The 22,944-nt window shown below is 57.8% G+C and overlaps 1 protein-coding gene across 1 annotated transcript in view; it reads right to left on the bottom strand.

Annotated features, from left to right (window-relative positions):
• Nucleotides 1–511: 511 nt before the first annotated feature.
• RAP1GAP2 (RAP1 GTPase activating protein 2) overlaps nucleotides 512–22,944 on the bottom strand; it is a 53,713-nt gene continuing 31,280 nt past the window's right edge. The window contains exons 4-25 of the mRNA XM_026070263.1: nucleotides 21,446–21,481; nucleotides 20,565–20,609; nucleotides 19,814–19,846; nucleotides 19,000–19,209; nucleotides 18,646–18,749; nucleotides 18,002–18,080; nucleotides 17,554–17,607; nucleotides 16,846–16,929; nucleotides 15,466–15,566; nucleotides 14,758–14,887; nucleotides 14,417–14,572; nucleotides 12,398–12,469; nucleotides 11,912–11,998; nucleotides 11,357–11,491; nucleotides 8,775–8,912; nucleotides 8,431–8,549; nucleotides 7,551–7,664; nucleotides 6,902–7,019; nucleotides 6,609–6,732; nucleotides 4,765–4,844; nucleotides 4,554–4,592; nucleotides 512–4,240 (exon numbers count right to left, since the gene is read on the bottom strand). Of these exons, the coding sequence (XP_025926048.1) occupies nucleotides 4,584–4,592; nucleotides 4,765–4,844; nucleotides 6,609–6,732; nucleotides 6,902–7,019; nucleotides 7,551–7,664; nucleotides 8,431–8,549; nucleotides 8,775–8,912; nucleotides 11,357–11,491; nucleotides 11,912–11,998; nucleotides 12,398–12,469; nucleotides 14,417–14,572; nucleotides 14,758–14,887; nucleotides 15,466–15,566; nucleotides 16,846–16,929; nucleotides 17,554–17,607; nucleotides 18,002–18,080; nucleotides 18,646–18,749; nucleotides 19,000–19,209; nucleotides 19,814–19,846; nucleotides 20,565–20,609; nucleotides 21,446–21,481 (2,028 nt within the window). The 3' untranslated portion in view covers nucleotides 512–4,240; nucleotides 4,554–4,583. The remainder of the gene's footprint in view (nucleotides 4,241–4,553; nucleotides 4,593–4,764; nucleotides 4,845–6,608; nucleotides 6,733–6,901; nucleotides 7,020–7,550; nucleotides 7,665–8,430; nucleotides 8,550–8,774; nucleotides 8,913–11,356; nucleotides 11,492–11,911; nucleotides 11,999–12,397; nucleotides 12,470–14,416; nucleotides 14,573–14,757; nucleotides 14,888–15,465; nucleotides 15,567–16,845; nucleotides 16,930–17,553; nucleotides 17,608–18,001; nucleotides 18,081–18,645; nucleotides 18,750–18,999; nucleotides 19,210–19,813; nucleotides 19,847–20,564; nucleotides 20,610–21,445; nucleotides 21,482–22,944) is intronic.

The raw sequence follows: 22,944 nt of genomic DNA, 5'->3' as shown, positions 1-22,944 counted from the left end.
GAGAAAAATCCAATTTCATAGTTAGCTCACAGAGGACGTCCGCAAGACAGCCACGATGCCAAAGACTGGCGGCGCGGGGTGCACTAAGCTGTTTTAGGCAGACTGAATTGCTGCCTGTTTATTTTCTTTGCCACGTGTGGTCTGGCAAATGACATGGACAGATTTTATTTCTAATGCTATCACTAAATGACTTAGATGAAGCTTTCTGTGGCACTAATTCTGGTTCAGAAAGCGTATTCACTTGTTTACAGTCACTGTGTTTGAAACAGAACGATTTGGCCTTAGCATTACTAAAATCAGTAGAAACGTCCCGATTTACACCTTATGCACTCTGACACTCTTACTTTTGCTAGTGACTGCATTTAACTTTACACAGCTTCAAATCAGCAATACGTCACCCACGGTCCTTGCTGTCGCATGGTTTTTACAGGCACGTACGGAAGATCACAGGCTTCCCAAAGAGCTCAGTAGAAGCTGCTGCTTTATGGACATACACAGTGTAGTACACATATGGACACAAAATATGTTATTTATTGTGAATTTTGCAAAGACACATTTAAGCAACAAAATATACATTTGTGAACCTTTAGTTTTATACATAACAAATACAATCTGCTACCATAGCAATAAATTAAATGTACATTATTTACAACAGACATAGGCCACCAGGAACTACAAAGCACCGCCTCTCTACAAAAAAAATAATATTTTGTCATAATAAATGTCATAACATTTCTTCAAGTTTTCTTTTCACTCTATAAACTCTCTTCACATTCTAATGATATAAATTCAGCCTTTTCCTTTGCAGGACTTACRCAGTGCTACATTCATTAAAAATAATGAAAGCATGCGGTAAGATTCAGAAATGAAGYCGTCTTTGCCAGCTCCAGCAGGGCAGGAGCATGAAGGCAAGCAAAGCAGCGCGAGCGCAGGGCGCGATCCGCAGCGGCGCTCTGCTCCGCTCCGCCACGCATCCCAAAAGCGGGTGCCAGGGCCGAACGCCTGGTGCAATCGTGCCCGAGGCCGCCAAGAAGCCCCCGAGCCCGACCCTCGGTCGGGGTTAGTAGGTTCCCCTACGGTGGTGACGTGTCCCGGCCCCCTCAAGACCCCGCAAGCTCCCGGGAAGAAATCAGGTATGCACACGGGAGCATCCCTGTTCTCTCGGGAAAAAAAGCGCTGTGCCGCTGTGCTGAAGTGCAACCCCACGACGGCAGAGCTGCGGCCCTTGGCGCCCGCTGCGGAGCGGCTCCCAGCGCCTTTCCAGGAATCACGGCAACGTGCAGGGTTTGCACTGCCGCAGCTCCCCCGTTAGCGCGGGAGCAGACGGGTGCCGGACGCCGGCCCCGCTCCCCCAGCCCCAGAGCCGCCTACGTGAGGAAACGGACCCTGAAACGGCCTTAGCTGGCGCTTAAAAACGAAACCCATTTCTCTCTCAAAAATGAAAAAAAAATGCACTGCCCAATAGTTTTAGTGTTGATTAAGGATCCTTTCTTTCATATATATATAAAAGATATATATATCTATCACTTAAGCCCAAAACATTTTGCAGTATATACAGGAACATCTTCACCCACCACTGGAAGTGCAAATGCCTCCGAGGTCGAAGGCGACCGCTCGACGGTGCCAGCGCGGCGACACAACRGTTCAGGACAGGACGCGGAAAGGCAAACGCGGCGCGCTCACGACTGCAAGGCAGAAACCACACTAAAGCTCGGCTAGGATGGGAGCACTAAAAACCCAGGGGTCACTACGGATCCTGCAGCAGGTTTTTACAGCTAGCCATGAAGAGCGCTTTTGCAAATGGCACAAAATACTCGGGAGCAACTTGAAAACTTTGTCCCAGACCTCGTTTCTCCTGCTCCTCTCCCATCCCAGGAGGTTGGCATGCTTAGAGACGAGTCCGGGTCCTTGCATCTCCCTCCCTGTAGTCTCAAACTGTCCTGCGCTCCTTTAAATCACATTCAAATAACTTTAAAAAAATCAATCTAGGTCAAAAAGGAAAGTCACAGTTTCAAGTAAAAAGAAGAAAATGAAAAAAATACACCCAGCCCACAGTAGACACTGCATCTTCCGCTGAAAGATCTCACAGAGATCAACACCCATGCGAGCGATGACATCAAGCAATTTCTTAGGAAAAAAACCCAAAACATAACCTCAAAACAAGTTTTTCCACCAATCAGTATTTCACTGCCTGGCATAAGAAAACCCAACAAAAAGCTTCTAAGAGGAAGAGTGGGGATGGATTTAAAAGTGCTGCTGAAGCATACCCAGATAGAAGTGCTGAACACCAAACTRTTTGGAACCTGAGACATCTAGAGCTAGCTACAAACCAGGCTAAACACATTGTGCTTTTCCTCTTGCAAACAAGATCTTGAGATTTAAACTCTGTTTAAATCCAGCTCAATGAAAGCAGAAGGGAGTGTAGTCACTGGTGGTTACTTGTACTTAATAATCCCCATACAGCACAGCCAATRCTGTGAAGCTGTTCTCCACTTTTTTCACATTGCATTTCTTTCTTTAATTTGATTCCTCTCCCATTAGGGCTACAATTTTTTCTTTTCAAATAGATAAATTACATGCATAAGTGGGAGCACCCGTACGTACCTCATACTAAGGKTGTTAGATAGTACCATGCAGAGCCCTAGGTTAGCAAAGGGGGTTGGTTTGGTTTGCTCTGGTCCGGGTGGGGAGGGAACGGGGGGTGATGGGCTGGTCCTACAAGCATTTGCCTCAATAGAAAAGCTCAAAGCTCTTCCCGGGCTTCTCCGAGCCGCCACGGCATCCCGTGGGAGCAGGCTCAACCCCTGGGAAACTCCAGTAGCGGCACCAAAAATCACCCGCTGAGATGGCTGCCACGGTCCCAATTCTAGTATTCGGGAGCCTGCTTCTAGACATGCAATTTTGCATCTGTATCATAAAATTAGCTGTCAGGTACTTTTGTGCCCCTCTGAACTCCAAATCTGTAAAATTAACTTCAGGACTCAAAGTTTTGTTTTCATTCAGGACGAGTTCCTACTCAAAAATTTGTTTTCACTTGAAAGCAAAAACTTTATTTCATGAGATATTCTTTGCAAAGATCCCAGATTAATGTAAGCGGGCAGGAGCATCTCTGCAAAATTGCAGTGTCTCTTTTAGAAAATTGTTAGGGGAAATCTACGAGCATCCTGAAATTCCTGGACAGACTTCGGTAAACCTGGGATAAAGGTCTGTAGGAACAAAAGGACTCCAGCGGCCTTTTCAGAGGGGCACTCCCTGGAAAAGGGCGCTACAGGGAAGCGCCTTGCAGAACTCATAACCCCGTCTTTCAAGGCAAACAGAAGCACGTCCACAAGCAGAGGGACGGATTCTGCAAGGGGCAAAGCAGCCCGGTGCCGCCACGGTCCCTGGAGGTTTATGCATTCGCTTGCCTGTAGATCCAGCCCACAGGACAGAGCCAAGCCCATAGGATAAACGTCCCTCAGTGCCAATTTGACTCGTTAGCTATGCGACAGCTTTGGCTTTGGTCAATCTTTCCAGGCCCGTGGTCGGACTTCCACGCGGGGGAAAAGCTCAGCGGTCCCAGGACCCGTCTCAGCTCCGCGCAGGCGGAGAACCGGCCCCTTCACCGTATCCGCTCCTCCGGCTCCCGGTCTGGAGCCAAAGGAAAGCTGGCAGCGGCCAGGAGCGCAGCGGGGAAGCGCGGCTGAGCTGGGAGCCCGGGGCCGGTGCCGAGCGTGCTGGGGACGAGGAGCCGAACCGCGGCGGGGGAGCCGAGAAACGGCGCCCGGCCCCGGCGGCTCTCCGTGGGACCGACGCAGCCGCTGGCCCCGGCGCGAGCACTGCCGCACGGCCAGAGCAGCCCGTCCCGGCGGGCGCGACGGCAAGCGACGGGGAGCTCTGGAAGAGCTTGTGCTAACGCCCAAACCGGGGAAAAAGGAAAAAAATCCAAGCACTCGCCCCGGAGAACCGCGAGGCTGCAGCACGGGGACAGCGGCGCGCCCATCCCGCTCGCCCTCGTGCCAGCCGCGGCAGGACGCCGAAGCCCCGGCCGCGCTCCGGGGACACAGCGGGACGCGGGGCCGGTGCGCGGGATGCGGGACGCTGGCTAGCGAGGCGCTCGCCCTTCGAGCGGCGGCCGGGGGCCATTCGCGCTGGCGGGGGCTCGGCCGAGCCGGCGAAGGCGTCCTGCCGCTAGCGCAGCGCGCGTCTTCCCACGGGATGCTGGGGAGAAGCGATTTCCCTTTGCCGACATGGAAATTCTCTGCGGAAGGAAAGAGAGCGGCAGCGTCAGGGGCCGCGGCGGCGAGCGCCCGCGCCCCGGCGGCGGTGCCCAAACCGACCCCTCGAGGGGCTTCTCCCCGGGGTGCGGAGCCGCCGCGGGAACGGCGGGAACCTCTGCAGCTTTCCTCATTCAATGCTGTCCCCATCTCGCAAGAGCATTTAGGGCCTTTTAAGATATGTTTTTGATCGCATATTTAATAAACAGTGCAATTATCCAATGTTAGCGGTCTTTAAGGGATGCACGTTTGACCGCAGATGCGACAAATCATTTACACGGTATCGCAAACACTCACCTTCTAAAAGTTTGTGACTGCTTTTTCCTGCTAGTGACTCTAAATGAAAGAACAGAAAAATGTCCTTGAATTGCAAGGGAAGGAGCAAGCAGCCCCGGAAGCCTCTGCGCTGGCCTCGCTTTGCTGATTTCCAGCAGGACCGACGGGGGCCGGCGGTGGGTCGTGCCACGCTGTGCCGCCCCGTCCCTGTCCCCCAACGGCGCAGACGTACCGTGCTGGAGCTGCAGTGGCTGAGCTTATCGAAGCGAAACTTCAGATTTGACCTTGGAGAGTTTCTGTTCTTTATGTCTGCTGGGGGGGTGGGGAAAAAAAGCAAAAAAAGAAGGGAAAAAATCAATGAACAAGAATACTTGTTTAAGCTGTAATATTGACTGCTGCTAGACCAGCTTGACAGCCAGGCAGTTTAATAGACTGTCACGAATGTTATCAATGTTTAGTCTGTTTGGGCTGAATGCTTGGCAAAATCTGTACATTAAATGTCGTTGATGGAATAAATTGAGGCTTAATTATAATACACAATCTTTCTAATAGAAATGCCACTGAAAAGGCTACAACAAATGACTGATCAGTGTAATGTATGGGTGGATTTCAATGTTCTTGGCAGGGAAAATACAAAATAAACACTTCAAACATTAAAAGGGACCGTTTTAATACTTCAGGAAATCACTAATCCAATAAGGAGGAGGACTTGTGGGGTGCTGAGCTACAAAAGAGAAAGCAAACCAGACTGTTTTTCAGCTCAATTTTTCTCCTAGAGTTGTTCCCAATTACTGAATTGTTAAAGGTGAATTTGCAGCTGTCTGGCTGTTTTGCAAACAGGGCGTAAGTTCATAATGTGCATTTTTCATTTGAATCATCATTTCTTCCAGCAGGCTCTGTGGTGCATGAGGAAATTAAAACAGTTGTCGGTTTGTGGATAAGGAGAGAGTGATGCAGATGCCCTGAACATGCAAAACTTTCCAGCACAGAACGGTGTCATTACTTTAATGGATTAACAAAGGGCCCATTTTGCCAATTTTACGCATGTTGAATTGTACCTTAATTTGCAAATTGTCTTACTAAAATGGATGGCGTTAGTGGCAGAGTAAGTTACCGGTAGGTGTAATAGATGCAAGACCAAAGCAAGCTGCTTGTTTATTAAATAATTTGTGAGTCATGGCTCATTCCATGGAGACTGCGAGTTTCCAAGACTACTGGAAATGTCTGTCAAGAGGGAAAGGAGTAAACAAAACCACAACAAAAGCCACCTATGCACTCCAATTTATAAGGAAAAGAGATTCCCCAAGGAGATATAGAAATAAAGCATGTTAGACAAGCCTGCAAAGCCGTGAGGATGCGTCTCCAAAGCACCTCTCTCATCAGTGTTTTCGGAGCGAGCGAGGACTTCATTAGCTCTCTGCAGGCTCCTTGCTCAGGCCAAAGACAGTTCAGCCGGATAAAAAAAACATTCGGCTGCATTTCTAATCCCAGAACTGCTTGTTCTGCCCCATTAATTTTAAGCCAGCAGGTCCTAAATTTACTGAAGTTAATAGTGCTTGAAACTGGGCTCTGCGTCCTCGATGAGGCTCACTCAGAAACAGGCTCCCAGCATGTCGGGGCCGGGAGCACCGGCAGAGCCCAGCAGGCTTCCCGGCAGCAGTGGGGTGGAGGGGGGTGTTCCTTGCCGTGGGGCCCGGCGGCTTTCCGGGGCAAACATCCCGTGCGACAGCCAGGAGGGAAAGCTGAGCGGCCCCGGGAGCGGGAGGACGGGGATGAGCAGGAGGAGGAGGATGATGACGATGGGGAGGACAGGGATGAGCAGCAGGAGGAGGAGGAGGAGGAGGAGGAGAAGGATGAGCAGGAGGACGAGCAGGACGGGGATGAGGATGAGCAGGAGGACAAGCAGGAGGATGAGGAGGACAGGGATGAGGATGAGCAGGAGGACGAGGAGGACAGGTACAAGTAGGAGGAGGAGGATGAGCAGGAGGAGGATGGGGATGAGGATGAGCAGGAGGACGATGAGGACAGCGAGGAGGAGGAGGAGGAGGAGGACGGGGACCGGCGGCTCCGACCCACCTGTGGGGCTCCGGCTCATGATCACAGGGGTGGCCGCGGCCCCGCTCGGGCTCTCGGCGCCGGGCGAGGCGCTGTAGACGAACGCGTCCTGCTTGAAGGGCGACGCGGTGGACGGCTGGCTTCCCTGCAGGGGGGAGATGGAGCTGGGCCGGTCGCCTCCAGGAGGCCTCGGCTGGCTGCGCCCCACGCGAGGGTCCGACAGAGCCGACCCCCCCCGCCCGGCCCCCCACCCCGTCCCAGCGGCCCGGGCACCGCAGGAGCCGACCCGACACGCGGCAGCCGCCGGCACGTACCACGCTGTCGTACTCCTCCAGGGTCTCGCTCTCGCCCGCYGTGCTGCTGAAGCTGCTCGTGCTCGAGGAGGAGCGCGAGATGTTCGCCCGCCCGTTCTCCTTCAGCTTGATAAACGGCCTGGGGGAGCACAAACGGGGCGAAACAGGCAGCGGGGGAAACTCTGTCTGTCGCGCCGCGCCGCCGGGACACGTCCGTGCTGGGCACCATGGGCTGAGCACCACGGGCCGAGCACCGCGGGTCCCCTACAAATAACCGTCCCCGAGCGAGCTCACGAGCTCGCGAGAGCGGCGCGGAGGCGTCGCCAGCCCAGCGGACGCAAGCAGGCGGGTTAACTCCCCGCACGGCAGGAGGGACGGGGCGCCTCGGCCCTCTCCAGCTCCCACGCCTTGGGGTTTTGGACACCTTCTGTCCAATACTCTTCTTGCTGTTCTTTTTCTCAAAAGATGGCTATTTTCAGGCAGTAAAGGAGCCATGTGCGTGAACCACCAGCAGCTGTTTTCTGCCCTCCCTTAATGCCAAACTTATTTGTAGGGAAACCAGGAGGCAGGTTTTGTTTGACAAATCCCCGCTGACCCGTCGCTGCATGGCGACCGCGGGAACCCGTGCTCCAGCGGGAAGCAGGAGCGAGCTGCCGCCGCTCCCACTCACCTGTCTTTGCTGGGGCATATTTCGGGGGAGCTGGGGTTGGATGAGGTTTCGGATTTCATCTCTTGAGAGGAATGTCCCGTATCTGGCATCTTCTGGGCTCCAGAAACGCTGTCGCTAGGGGCACAGAAAAGGCCGGTGGCATAACCGACACAAGAGCCTTGAAACGCTTGGTCAGATACATCCCTTAACACCAAGTGCTAAACCATAACGATGACTGATGCTCTTTTCGTACCGCTGCTTACATTTAAAGCAGAGAGAAGGGACCCAAGACACCAGTGCCTTTAACAGGGCAGGAGAAACCCCGGCTGCCGGCCGGTGTCCGGGGGTCGCAGCAGCAGGACCTGGATGCCGGCAGAAAGGAGCAACGGCCTCAGGGAGGAAACAGGGCAAGGGACAGCGTGGCCTCAGCTGCCGCCGCGGACCCGACCCCTGCCTGCGCCCGGGTCGCTCCAGGCGCCGGCGAAACGCGGCATCGGCTTTCGGAGGGCAGCCCCGGCCAGCCGGCGCGAGGCAGAGTCGCCTTCCGGGGCTAATCGCACCAGGGAACGGTGTCTCCTCCCCTCTGGATCAGGGAAAGCCATCGTTACATCAACAGGTTTCTAAGCAATAGCAACAGCRAATGCTGGCTTTCTACAGTGTGTCTCGTAAGACTGAGTTCCCGTGTGGACTTGTCTGGCAGGGTCTGCCTCCTGCCAGGCCACGTAACTGCGTTAAACGCGTGGGAAGTTAATAATCCGAGACCTTTGCCTCTGCCAAATTCGCTCAGGATTGGCTGCCAGCATCCAGGGCGAGCAGCTGCTGCARGCAGGCGCATGCACAGAGCGATTCCCAAAGCCGGAAAACAGGGGGAAAACCGCAGCTACGGCAACGGCAGCTTTACCATCTTGTCCTGCTCTCCGGCTGGCTTTCAGAGCCTGTGTGCAGGCGAGGGAACAGCCCTGAACGCCGCTTGATAGGGCTCCGGGACTGGTTCTTGGCGGCAGCCACTGGCACCGGAGGCTGAAGAAACAGAACAGTCCACGTTTTAGGCAAATAAAGCTTCCTCCTAGAAATTCCTAAGACTAAATATCCTGCTAGGAATTTCGCTGCTCCCCATCCCAGCCCGGGCATCTGGAAAAACCGCAGTGCCGGAGCTCCTTTTTGGCCGAAGCCCCCAGAAGCGGGTCTGGCTCCGCCGGGGCAGGAGGGCAGGGCGGGCGCGGGGCAGGGAGCGCGGGCACTCACCGAGAAGGTGGTCTTGGAGAGCTCGGCGCTGTTGTGGGCGATGCCCCCGCTGAGGCTGCCGGGGATGCCGCCGCCGTGGTGCTTCCTCTGGCTGCCCACCATGGTCTCCATGGAGTGGCTGCGCACCCGGATCGCTCGCTGCGCGCCGCCGGGGGAGAGGACAAGAACYGCGTTAGAGCCGGCGCCGGAGCCAGGCGTCCCCCCGCGGAGCCGCGGAGCCCGGTGCCACTGCCCCGCTCCTCTGCCCCGAGTCCTAGCGCGCACCAAACCCAAGAGCCACCCGGGGAAACGCAGCCGCCACCCCGGCTCCTGCCGGCACGCGGTTCCCCCCCAAAYGTCTCGTCTGCAAGCCAGCGGTCGGGTGCGTGTCCAGGGCCACTCGCCTCGAACTCGGCGAGGAAGGGACATGGCAAAGGCAGGAGCCGCCGAGCGGCCTCCGGTCCTGCCTCCCACTCCGAAACGGCATTGCTTCCGCCTGCAGCTTCCCGGGCCCATACTGGTATCTGTCCGACCTGCTCTAATCAACTGCCAAAGGCGGAGGCTTCACAGCCTCATCAGCAAACGCACTTCTGCTCTTCGGCGTGCTTTTGCTTGGAAAACATATTTAGCCTGAATCGCTGCTACTGCTTTCCTGGCCCATTAATTTTGTAATGGACCCAGAGAACCGGGAGCCCGGCAGCCCCTCCTGCCCTCCAAGGAAACGGAGACCAAGCAGAAGTCCATCAGGTCTGATTTATTAAGATCAAGAATCCATACAGAATTTAACAGTGTTTGCAGAAAAAAGTGGCCGAGGGGTTTTCGCTGCGGCCAGGGGTTCCCGCAGCGTGCCGCTCCGGGAGCTCGCCACCGGCGGGAGCGCGGCACCGACACAGCCGCCCGCGGCCCGGCTGCTTCCCGCGGYGAGGACGGGGAGCTGCCCGGTGCCCCCTGCCCGCAGGCGGGGGCCGGCACAACCCCTCGCCGGCTGCAAGCCCGGCAGGGCCAGCTCTGGCCCGCGGCACCCAGCGCCCCGGTCCTCCCGCCGCAGGGCCAGCGGAGGAGGCAGGTCCGGTGCAACGGAGGGGACGGATGGCGTCTCCCCAGCCGCCTCCTCTGCCGTTCCTCCCTTCGCGCTCTCACTCCGAAAACGCGCCGCGGAGTGCGTAAGCCAGCCAGCCCATCAGCAGCGCGGTCCAGAGGCAGCGCGGCAAACGCAAAGCAGCCCTGAGAGCCGAGCCCGCCGCCTGCCCCGGGACGCCCTGCAACGCCGAGAGAGCAAAGTCCACCTTCTCATATGCACAGAGCGTGGGAAAACGACAATTATTCAGCGTTAGCATCGCGGCAACCTTGAAACAAGCCCTGCGACAGGAGCCCGCACGGCGCCCGAGTTTGTGCAGCCCCCGCGGCTGCGCGGGACCCCGCGCCTGAGCACGGGCAGGAGCAGAGCCCCAGCGCCCGCGCACCTCCCGCAGCCGCGTGCCGTCGGGCAACCGCTCGGCTCCTCCAAGCGCCCATTTCTGCCGCTGCTGCCCGGCGCCCCGTGAACCGGCTCTTTATACAGGAAGGGGCCATGTTACAGCTCCAGGAGATACTTCCCTGGGACGAGAGCCTCCGGCAGCTCAGGGAGCCGGGAGCGCCGGGCTGGGCGGCATGGCCGGAGCGGGGCACAGATCCACCCCGGCGGCAGCGCGCGTCCCCGCTCGGTGCTGCTCGCACGGGCCCGTGCGTGCGGCCCACGTGCACACGCGCGAGTCCTCCCCAGCTACGTTTCCTCTCCATCTCGAGGAGGCCGTCGCAGGAGGCTTGCAGGCAAGTTTATCCCCAGGGGTTTTGTTCGACCGCCCTTTACACATGCAGCTCCACCGCCCGACCAACCGTTATAGCACCTCGAACAGCCGCTCGGGGTTTCCCGCAGGTCGTTTTCTCTCATTTCTTCCCCAATCTATTCCCCCTCCTCTCCCCGTACACACTATTCTACACCCATCACCCCGGCGYGCGCAGCACCTTTTCTTCTCCTCACAGCTACTACCCCTCACTTTGTCTCCTGTTTTCAGGAGAAGGACTGYGATCCCTGAGCCCTCGCTGCCCAGGACGCCAGACCTCCCGCGCCTCTTCGCCCCACACGAGGTGCCCTGTGAGCGAGAGCGGCACAGGGAAAGCCCCACGGATGCGGGAGCACGGCAGCCCGGAGACAAGTTGCCGAGACTTCTCTTGCAATAACTGAGTCCTGGCTGCATTTAAAGCCCGAGACTGAATATTCGCCCTGAATAAAAGACCACTTTCAAGACACCACAAATACCAGAGCGCAGCGGTGGGAGAAGAAATGCTCAGATGCTCTGGAGATGCTTCCCTGAGCACGGCATTCGTCCAGCAAAACGGCGATGCACGTGCTCACGCTGAACCCTCGAGCGCTCCCACAGCGACTAGCTCAGGCGCCTCCCGAGCCGAACCGGCTCTGGTGGAGATGAGCTCCTGCCTCACCCTGGGATTCTGCTTTCAAGAAATATCTCCTTTTCCTCAAAACCACCTGCATCTTCCGTTAAAGCGTCATGCCAACCCCAGGTGCATTTCAACTTTGCTCTTGGCAAGGGACTTAGGTTTACCTTAAACGACTCCAGAAAGCCCCCATGGCCTCCGTTCTCAAGTTTATCCTCCTCGGGCCCCAGTCCCAGCATGGCCTGGGTGTGCCCGTGGAGCTCGTCGTGGAGGTTGTCCAACAGCGCGGCCCGTGTCCGGTCCTGTGGGAGCGGAAAGGGTCACTGCCGTTTGCAGACTGGCTCAGCGTTTGCAAAACGCTGCCTCAAGAGCGGCAGGGACAGCCCTTAGAGCAGCATGCTCCCGCCGGCTCCGCATGGCAGGAGCAGCCGGCTCCGCACGGCGGGAGCAGCTGGCTCCCCCGGCCAGTCCGCCCAGGGGACCTCCCGCTCCTCATCGCCAGGCCCCAGGAGATGCCCGTCACACGCGTTATTACGGCACTTAAATGCTTTGATCATCCCTCCCCGTGCTTGCCCTCAAGCGCTGACCCCACGCAGCGCTGCAGAAGCAGCAGTTTAGGAGGAAAACGGAAAAGAGCTTTCTGCTTTCACGCACCAGTCCCGCCCGGCCCTGGGAAAGGGCAGCGAGGGAAAGGAAGGGAAGGGGAAGGCGGAGAGCTTTACCTCCAGCTTCGCAAACTTGTCAGACTTGCAGCAGGCGTTTTCAGCATTGATGAGCTTGGTGAGCAGGAACTCCCTGAACTCCGGGCTCTAGGAGGAGGCGGAGAGGCAAACTTGAGAAACCAGAGCCAGTTTAATGCTCTTACATTTCTGGCACCATAATTCTACGGACCCCAAAACCTAGCGCAGAGCGTCCTGCCGCCTCCCCCAGACCCGGGAGCGCTAGCGGAAAGCGCAGACCACTCCAGCAGCCTCCCCACGCCGCCCCTCGCGCCCTCGCCCCGGCCAGCTGCCCCGCCGGGGTCTGGCGCAGACCAGCAGGGATTTATCCCCCAGGGAAGACAGGGTCCAAGGGAGCTGAATTTGAATAAATTTATATAAATTCAGGCAGTCACATTTTCCCTACCGGGCATATTCTGAAACCTCTCAGACATTTCCCCTTTTCTTTCTTTTTTATATTCGGGATGCGCTTGCCACTTCCCGCCTTACTTTTTGGAACACCGGCGGGCTGGGCAGAGGAGGGCCGAAGGAGGGGACGTCTTCCCGCGCCGTGACCGACACCTGCGGAGCCGAGAGAAACCGCTCGTCGCACAAGGGCAGAAGCGCAGCAGGCAGCACAGACGTTCTCCTCCTCGCGGCCACCTCCGCGACCCTGGCGGAGCTGCGCCCCAGCCCCCGCGCTCCGGAGAGGAGCCCAGGCAGCGCTTGGCTGCGCCCCACGGCCGGGCACAGCGCTGCGCCGCTCCGCTCGCGCAAGGCATCGCTGCTCTCCGAGCTGCACTCGCCGGCCTTCCCCCTTAATTTGCAGACTGGGTCTGCAAAGTCCTTGCAACACAGTCTCGTTCCGGTCGCAGGCACTTGCAAAGTGCAAGAGCACCCTGGATCTCCGACAAAGTCATGCAAACCACACGCAACGCTGAACACCACCTACAAGGGAGAAGGAGCAAGATGCAGACAGGACTTTCCGCCTGTCGCAGCCTCCTCCCTGACGTCCTGCCTCTGCCAGGGCTGCTATCGCACCTCATCCCTCTGCTTTTTCAGGGATGCGCTACCCTTCGTGACGGGTCCCCACCCTCCAGCAGAGAGCAGCCCTGCTCCGGGGCACCGCTCCGGGACAGAGCCTTGGGACCCCGCCGGCGCTGGCCCCTCGCATCCACTCGCCCGCAGGCTCCATCCTCAGCGCCACGCGAGGCCTCTCGCGTGAAACCCCCACGCGACGCTGCACCGCATCCCTGGCCGCGTCTCGCACGCGCTGCCCCCTCGGCGAGCACAGACACCCGGCCGGGCGGCGATCCGAGCTCTCCGAGAAGTCGGCTGACACTTCCCGGGCAAAGCGCTGCCCGCCTTCCCCGCTCTCTAGTCCCCTGCTGACGTCCGCGCGCTCTGGCAAGCGGCCGGCTGCTTCCTGCAGTTCAGCAGGGCGCAAAAGCAGATGCTGCTAAATTTCAGTGGGGACCTGAAGTCAGACTGAAAGGGGCCCCTTGGTACCGGGGAGGGAAAAAGGAAGAATATAAAACAAGCTGCTATTTTCCTCTTCTGGACGCGTGGCCCTGGCAGCAGGGCAGGCTGCCTCCGCCGCTGCTGGGAAATTATCCTTCTGCCGTGACAATTTAATTTGGATGACTGGCCTCCGCTCCGTAACGTCCCTTCCAGTTTTCGTACGCTGCCTCTGCAACGCTAGAAGTCAAAGCAACCGATGCCCGCTGCCAGCGCGGAGACGGCGGGAAGGGGCAGCTCCATCCCGTCGCGGCTCGGGGGCTTGGGGCGGACGGGGACCGGCACCCTGGGGCGCACGGGGCGACGTCCCGCGGCAGGCACGGCCGGTACGCCGGCAGCGAGCCCCGGCCCCCGCCATYGCCGCGAGCAGCCCCCGCTCCCGCGCGCCCCCGGCGCTCCCTTTCGTGGCTCTGCGCCTTGTGCTTGCAACCCAAACAGCTGCGCTTTCCCGGGCCTCTTAACCGGGGGCAGAGGCAGAAGAGGGTTTACGCTACCTACGCTTGGACAACGTCTKTAGAAGGATTCCTTTAGAAGGAATGAGCTGTCCCGAGGCTTCTTCAAATATTTAGTGGCACCATAATTTAACGCTTCTTTAGTATATTAGTAAGCTGTTAAACATGCATGTTCGATACACACACACATTATGTATTGGTGCATACGGAAATGTATATATGCACACAAATACATGTTTATATATACACACACACACATACATCAGCTATGCTCAACAACGGTTATATTACTAATCGTACTCCAGCAAATGTGCAATTTGGAAATCAGCTATGTCGTGCTACACGTAAACCAGTTATAGGTAAACAACCCAGGAGGAAGGGGCTGGGAACGAGCGGCRCGCGCGAGAGGAGCGAGGGGCTTCCCAGGCGGAGCGCGGTCCCCAGCGAGGGTCCCTGCAGGATGCTGGCTGGTGGCGCGGGGCCGCGGTGCCACCGCTCTCAGCCCTGGGCTGGGATTTGGGGCCGAACGGCCGCGCCGGCCGCTCCGGCTTGCCCTTACCTTGTAGGAGGCGTTATCGGCCTCGGGGTTTTCCACCTGCACGACGATGTAGGCATGCAAGAAGTTGGAGGCGATCATGTCCGGGACAAACGGCGTGTTCTCCTCTTGGAATATAACCGCCACGATGTCGTTCCCGATGTGCCGCTTCCTCTGCAGCTGCACGGAGAGCAAAGCCGGCGGCTCGGTCTCCTCGGGAGCAAACGCCGGCTCTGCGCAGCCGGGCTCCCGCCGACCAGGGAGCCCCAAGGACGCCTGGCGCCGGGGCCACGCTCGCGAGCCACGGACCCGCCGCGTCCCCGCGGGTCGGCTCGGGAACGCCCGCCCAGGGCGGCTCGCCTCACCTGCTGCGCGTCCCCTTCGGTGAACGGCAGCTTCGTGGAGACGTGGAACATGATCTCCCGGTCCCGAAACGTGGTGAACACCGACTCGGCGCCTGTCTGCCCGTGGCTGACGTCCAGCCCTCCGCGAAACCTGGCCGCGCAGGGCGGGTGGGGAAACGGAGGCGGGTGAACCGCGAGCGCGGCGGAGCCGCGGACGGGGCCAGGCTGCACGCGGCGGGGGCAGCAGCGCTCCTCTCTCCGCCCCGCGGCCGGCAAGAGGGACACGGCAGGGCACGCGCCGCGCACRGGGCGACGGAGCTGCCACCACCGGCCGGAGCCCAGGGGCGGCGGCAGAGCGGCGTCGCAGGCTTCGGAGCGCAGGGCGGCCGCCGGCCCCGCGGCGCCTGCGCTGGGCTCGTGCCGCCACGTGACGCGGCCCGCGCTCCCCACGCCGGCTTCTTTCATTTACGGCTCCATACAGCCAGGTTTCCCGCAACCTCGGAATCGCAGGAAAGGAAGCTTCTTGCTATTGGCAGTCCCAAATTTTTGGAAACGCCCCCAGCTTTGACAAGCAAGCCCAAGCTATAGCTGCAGCTATATTTGTATATTCTGCTTCCCACATTCGGCTCATCAGTTGACGACTTCTACGCTTGCACAGTAGGTGCTTATACATATTACATGATCCCTTGTTAAATCTCTTCGTAACACTGTTCTTTTTATCATACGTACCCTTTAAAGTCCTGCAGTGTTATGGTGTCTCCCAGCAAACTCAGGAAGCTTTTGAAGGCAGGACTCTCTTCGTTATTTCCAAACAACTCTTCCTCGAGGGTCTGCAGAATATACGGACATATAACATAAGATCAGGAAGCATTAGAAATGATTCTCAAACTGTAAAGCTATTTCCAAACAGCTGTAAAGAACAACATATTTACAAAACCTATAGTTCTCTGGAAAAGCATCTCTTGTTTTACCTGGTGTCATATACAAATACTAGGAGCATTCATATGTAGGAATAATGGACCCAAAACGAAAAGCTGGATACCGACCAGCTTCAATACTGGACATGGGAAACATTCATAAGGGGCCCAAGATCTGCCCCCAAAGGCGAACGGGGCGGCTAGCGAGCTGTGCCCGAAGGCGAGTGCGAGCTCTGGCCGCGTTCACGCTCGAGCGCGCGGCTGCCTTGGCCGCCATCCCGGCTGCTCCTCCCTGGACTCCGGCGGGAGCCGGGCTGCAGCCGCACGGCCGAGCCCGGGCAACAGGACCCAGCACCCTTCCCTCCCTCCCTCCCTCCATCCCACGCTCGCCGCGCACCGCAGCCGGGCCGCACCGACCGCAGCGTCGGGGAACTCGGCTGCTGCGGGGACCCGATCTGCCGCTGCCACCGGGGCGAAGCCCAGGAGATGACCCATGGCAGCATCGCGCTCCGCTCGGCCGCCGAGACGGGAAGCTGCCGAGAGCAGCTTCTGACCCAAAGAAAGGTGCCTTAGCATGAAGCATGGGCAATATCAAAACACAAATTAATACTTCATTGGAAAATTTAAGTCCTGATCATCCCTTGTGTGGTATATCTCAAAACAAGGAGACCTAATTGTGGTCTTGCATTAGTTATTCAATTGAAAATAAAATGCAATATGTAAAGATAATGAGAATGCCTGTCAGAATAATCTCTGATAAATTATAAGATTCATCTGTCTCTCTGCTTCACATCTGAAGTTCCTGAGCTAATGAAAGCATTTTCAGCAAGCACATGTCCTCATAGCCTGCAGTCTTCCAACACAAATCTAACTGTTTGACTGTCTAAACATGCAGCTGATTAAAATACCATGGTTGCTAAAATGCATTTTCACATCCACTTCTCCCTGCAGCAGCTTGTGGGCTGATTTACATGTTGATTTTTCAGTCACATCATTTTTTAATGAGCCAGGGAAACATCCAAGTAATAAGAAACACATTATTAGTAAGGACACCCAGTAACATAACGTGTTGCACATGAGAAAGTTAACTACAGGGCCAAGGTTCGGCTTCGAAGGTCTTGAGCATCTCTTGCAAAGCGGGCCTCTGGCCGGCTGGGGTGCGCTTAAGCAGAATGAAATGGGGCTTACTCACCTGCCTAAATTTCTGATAGATCACACCAAACTTGAAAGTATTGTTGACTTCATGTTCATCGTAAGACACTATCATCTGGGATGCCTGGATAAAACAAAACACGAGCGATTTCATTTGGCAGTTCATAACCCACGGCATCTAGAAGAGGAAAATCTTAGATATAAAGTCCTGCGGGCTGGGCAAAGAGACAGCAGCACATTCACAATCCATCACAAAACGGGATTGTTCATGGTTCCCTAAGCAGAAATCCACAGTGAAACGTGTTTGAGGTCACGGTCCCAAAAGGGCTTAAAGGCCATGGGGTGGCACAAGGGCCAGACAACCAGAGCTGCGAGGATGCGCACGCATGGGGGAAAAAACATCAGCAAAACTAGAGAATCCAGATACCCTTTCCCAGATTCTCGGTGAAAAAGTCCGGGATTTTGGGGATGCAAATAACTGCAGCTGCCAACAGCGAGCCCCTCGGCCAGCACAGCGCTGGCTGCGCAGGCAGCGGGTCAGAGACGCTTTTCCTCCCGAGCTGGGGCGGTGCCCGGGCCGGGACCGCAGGGGGATGGCGCCCTCGCCCCGCGTGCTCCTCGTCCGGCACAGAGCRAGGCCGAGAGCATCGCCACGCCGAGCCAAGCCGGGGAGGCAGGGCCAGCACCCGCGTGCCGGGGATGGGGATGGGGATGGGGAGCCTTCGCCCTGCCGACGCGCGCGCCTCACCTTGGGGTACAGCACYGGGCTGAACTTCAGTCCCGAGGCGTCGTCGCAGAAAGCCTGCCRGCGAGGGAAGAGCCGCCGGTGAGCGCGGGGCAGCGGCCCGAGCGCCGCCCGCGCCTGCCCGCCCCAAGCCGTGCCGTCGGGGCTCCTCGCTTCCCGAAGGAGCGGACCCGCTCCGCGGCACCCCTCGCTCGGGCGAGGACGCGGCGAGACCATCGCCCTCCCCGCAGGCAGAAGGTGCCGCTGCTCCCACGGATTTCGCCTCAAAAGTTTGCGCGTTTCAGCGATTTTGCTTTTCCCAAAGGCTCGGGCGGGAAGACCTTCCCCCCTCGTTCCCTAGCGGCTGCCCGAGTCCGGGAAGGGAAAGCGGAGCCGCCCACGGCCAGGTGAGGGAGAAGGCGCCTGCCGAACAGAACCGAAGCGAAGCGAAGCGCCGGCTGCGGGCGCCCACCTTGGCGATCTGCGGGATGCTGGGCAGCTTGCTAAACCCGGCCAGGGGGATCCTCTCGTGCAACGTTTTCACCTTAGACCTAGCAAGGAAAGAGAACTGAGGAGCCGCTAGGGACCCGAGGGGGAGCCAGGCAAACCGCTGCCGGCGGTGGCTCCGGGCCGCGACGCGGGCGCAGTGGGATGCTCGCCCGGGGCTCCGCGGACGGCGCGCTGCTGAGCTCGGGGGCTGGCTCGCAAGCAGCGTCTCCCCTTTTCTGCCCGCCTCTGCAGCCCTCAAAACGTTCACGGTGCGGAGGGGAAACGGTACCGCTGAGGCACCCGGGGCCGCGTCGGGCTATGGGAGGATGGGGACGGGCACCACCGGCGTTATCCAATATCACACAGTTTTATACCCCRTTTCGCCGGGCTCAGCGATGCATCAGAGTCTGGTGTTCGTTATCAGGGTGTTTGCAAGATGATGCAGTCCCAGCACAGGAAAAGCAAGAGGATATCTCTGCTTTCCCACCCCACCCCAGCCCCGCGGACACGCGATAGCACGTGTGCTAGCAGCTCACCCATCGCCTTCAGCGCAGAAACAAAACCAGCGAATTTCAAAGAGAGACTAATTTGTTAAACTACGGGCTTTTTGTTTTTTTTTCTCCATACCTGAGTATAATCCTTAAATATTCAGTGCCATCTGCCTCTTCACACTTAATAGAGAGGATCAGATTTCCCAGGCTGCTGGCTGTACAATAAAAATTTAAATGATCCTAAAAATAGAGAAAACGTGTTAACAGCCTGATAAGGAGCTCATTAACGGCAAAACCGTCCTGGGCTTTGTGCAGGGGGAGAAAGCGGGTTGCAGTGGCAAACACCAGGGTTTGTTCATCCGTTGTGAGGTTTGCCCGTTTCTGCTCCCCGGTTTAGGATTTCCGCYGGGTCCCCGGGCAGGCGGACGGGCGGACAGGGGCGCTTCCCAAGCGGCTYGGCCAATCCCACCCCGAAGCCCCCGGCACCCACCTTCCCCAGGAAGTGTCTCCGGTAGGCTCTGGCCTCCCCTTTGCACTCCAGCCGGTACCCGCCGGCGCCGGGGCTCAGGCCCTCCTCCTCCTCCTCGCACACGCTGCTGTCGGACGAGGTGGGGGTGCCCAGGTTTTCGGGGTCTTCGATCCAGTAGCCCCCGAACTGGGGCAGGATGATGAGGGGGTACGGGCCCCCCTTCTCGACGACCTGCACGGAGAGGCGCCCTGAGCTGGCCGGGCAGCGCCGGCACGGCCCCGGAGTGCGCGCCAGCTGCTCACCCGGCTGGAAACCCAGCACGCACAAGGATGGGGGGATGCGCTTTGCACAGGTCGCCTCGGAAAAGCACGGAAACTCAGCACACATAAGGAGGGATGTGCTTTGCCCAGATCGCCCTGGAAAAGCACAGACACCCAGCACGGATGGTGGGGATGTGCTTTGCCCAGATCACCCTGGAAAAGCATGGACACCCAGCATGGATGGTGAGGATGTGCTTTGCCCAGCTTGCCCAGGAAAGCATGGACACCCAGCACAGATGGTGGGGATGTGCTTTGCCCAGCTCACCCTGGAAAAGCATGGAAACCCAGCACGCACGGGGGGGGAAGTGCTTTGCACAGCTCTCCCTGGAAAAGCATGGACACCCAGCAYGGATGGTGGGGATGTGCTTTGCCCAGGTCGCCCTGGAAAAGCACGGAAACCCAGCACGCACGGGGGRGAAGTGCTTCRCAAAGGTCACCCTGGGAGCAGGATCTCCAAACACGCCCCTGCCACCGCTGCCTTTGCAAAGGCACCCGAGCTTGCTTAGAGCACCCACCTCGTCGATGCTGGGATACGGGATGTAGTCTTCCTACAGGAGGAAGGAAAACACCACATGTGACTATTCCCATTAGCAGCTCCTTAAATCCGCAGCCTTTCACTCACTCCGCAGGGGGGAGCGCTCTCCAGCTGCCCTTCGGCAGGGGCTCCGCCGACCCTGCCTGCTTCAACCCAGCCGCGCGCTTTGACGGGACGGGACGGGGCGGGATGGGGCGGCCAGCGCCAGCGCATGCGGCTGCAGCCCGGACCGCGCTGGCCGCRGGAAGGGGCCGGGAGCAGGAGACGCACGGGGCGGAAAGGCGCCCGGCGCCACGGGACAGAACAGGACGGGATGGGACGGGAGGTGCAGGAGACCCCTCTCCCGTCGAGGCACCGCCCGCGCAGCCCCTGCTCCCTGCAACTCTCGCAGCAAAGCGCTCCACATCGTTAACTCTTCCACAAAACTAGTCTCTCCTCTGAGCATCACTTTAAGCTTCTCAACCCTACATATAAAAAACAACGATTTTACATAGCTCACCACTGAAATATGGGGGTCCGAGACATAAAGCTGGATTAGGGATTTACATGCACCACTATCTCATCTTTGCATTTAATCAGTGCCTTGTTTTTACATGACATCTAAATCCTTTTTTTAGACCTTTTACTGACTGTCTTTGATTACACGCATTAAAGTCCTGACTTCTGGAGATTAAAAAAAAACAGGGAGGGGGCACAGAAAAGATCTGCACAAGAAACAAAATTCAACTGACCTTATGCTTTTGGCTTCCAGTTCTCTGTTCCTCAAGTTTTGGTGCCTGTTTGAAACAAAACAACAGATCGACCAATTAAGATGTTTTCAACAACACAGACAAAACCGCAACGATGTTTCACTACAGTGAAATCTCTCGCTCGCATCGTGCTTGCTTCGGCCTGATAAAACACACATGGACCGCCAGCCCTCTCGCTCGCCTCGTGCCGCGATCCCGGGACAAGGCTGCGCTTCCCGGCGTGCAGGAGGCAACACAACCTGCCGCTCTCCTTTCCTTGGCAATCACGGCCAGCACCACGAGACCGGCTGGTCTCCATCAGCAATTCCTCCTCCGGCTGCCTGAGGCCGTTGGGAAGATCCCGGCATTTTAGTGTGGGACAAAGGGATACCTTGACCTGGGCCAGGTGAGGCACACTGGGTACTGCCTGCCGTTTTCGAACCTAAGGCAAAAGGTGACTTTACACCACAAACAGCAGAAAGCAACTGGGCGCTTGGTGATGTGCAGACCACAAGCTAAAGCTTCTCTTAAAAAATTTCTCAAAACAACACGGAATAACCTCAAGGGAAGATCCCAGGACCACAGCTCTCTAGCTGGGCACGTCTTGGGACATATTTGTGTGACTTTCCTATGCTAAGTTTGGGCTGAAAAGCATCTTCCATGATCCTTTTCAGCAGAAATCATATTGCTTTGGTGACCTCAGCAAAAACGCAAACCGTGCTACGTTAGTACAAAGTCTTCCCAACATGTTAACTGTGCTTCGAGGTCACAGGCTGCTCCAGGAATGCCCTCTCTTCGCAGCTTCTCTCTGGTGGCATCTCGGGAGCTTTCGGGGGTGGAGTAAAGCCCAAGTCCAGAGCTGCTAACACCGTGCTACTGCTCACCTGCATTTTTTCCAGCATTTCGAAGAATTCTGCAGACTGAAAAAGAAAAGAGAGAGAGAAATCCCTTGTCTGATGAACGCAGACACGAGGCCAGCTGGCACAATCCACACCTGGGCACGGAGACCCCTTGACCCCCAGCTGGATCTGGAGCCTCCTGGCTCTGGCCCAGCCTCAGTGGCAACAGAAACAGAAAAAAAACGCATCATAGGGGACAAAAGCTGCAGAAACGGCCTTACGAAGGGAATGCGGCAGAGGTTCGGTTCAAGCAGCCCAGCCCCACTGCCCGAGCCCCGGGGAGCAGGTGCCTGGGCGCTCGCTCCCGGCAGCCGCCGCTCCGCGCCCCTTCCCAGCTGGCTGCGCCTCACCTGCGCGCAGGCTTTGCCAAGGGTTCCCGACTGTTTGCTTTATTCCTAGTCACGTTGGCGCTGCTGCCCGAGTCGTGACAAGCGCTTGGATTCCTACTGTTCTCCAGGCTTTTTCAGTGCCTTTAAGGTCCCCGTTTCCCAGCTGTCTGCTCAGGGCTGGACACTTAGGGGAAGACGAGTCACTCGTGCAGTCGTCCGTCTCTGGAGAAGGGACGGCCCGGGACGGAGCAGGTCGCGCCGGCGGCCAGGAGCACACGGCGCAGCAGCGCTCTGTTGACTCTGCAGACGCGCTGTTTGCTTTTGCAAACTCCGGAGCAGCTTGGCCTCGGCAATCGGGCAGGGAGAAAGCCCCAGGTGCTGCCGAAGGCGCCGGGTGACCCGGACGGGGATGCGGGCATGGAGGTGTGCCACGTCCAGGCGGCCGAGCCGGTGGTGCCRTGGGCTGAGCCCCACGCGGAGCCGGGGCCCATCACCGGCAGCGAGGGCTCCCGTGCGGAAGGGGGGCTCCGCACCGTCGCCAATGGGGAAACTCCCTTTTCGCAGCGAGGCCGGCCCTTCCCGGCCGCCGGGCACGGATGGGCAGCCGCTCCGGCACGCGGAACACCCGCACGAGCGGGACGCGGGCCCCAGGCTCCTGCAGCGCGGGACGGGATGGGACAGGGAGAGGACGAGGAGGGGCCGCGTCAGAGGGAAGGACGCGGGAGGTTAACCTTCGGTGAGCTTTCAAAACAGACCGAAATTCCCAAAAGAAAAAAGATAGAAACAAAGGAGGAGATGAGGAAAACCACAGATAATGACCAAAGGAAAACCCGACATCTCCTCTGGAGCGCAGGCAGCAGCAGAGCTTAGTCTGACTCCAGGAGCAGCCCAGATGCTGCCTAATTTGCACCAGCTGCGAGGGAAGAAAGATGCTGTCAGCACCTCCACGGGCTGGAGGAACTCGGAAGCGGCCTTGGCCACATTTCTGTCCTTAACCATGGCCCTTTTCAATCCACCATGCCTTCCGGAGGAAAAAGCAACCCAGGGTTCAGGAGCTGTGCCCAAAGCTGGGAGCGCTTTGGAAAGCCTCCTCCTTGCTTTAAGCCTGTTTTAGGATCCGGTTTGCCTTCAGGCCTCTGCAAACAGTGGACAAAT

Source organism: Apteryx rowi, unplaced genomic scaffold (genome assembly GCF_003343035.1).
Source record: "Apteryx rowi isolate R43461 unplaced genomic scaffold, aptRow1 scaffold_307, whole genome shotgun sequence".
NCBI lineage: Eukaryota > Metazoa > Chordata > Aves > Apterygiformes > Apterygidae > Apteryx > Apteryx rowi.
The sequence above is the reverse complement of the archived record's forward strand: the minus strand, read 5'-3'. Positions and strand labels throughout refer to the sequence as shown.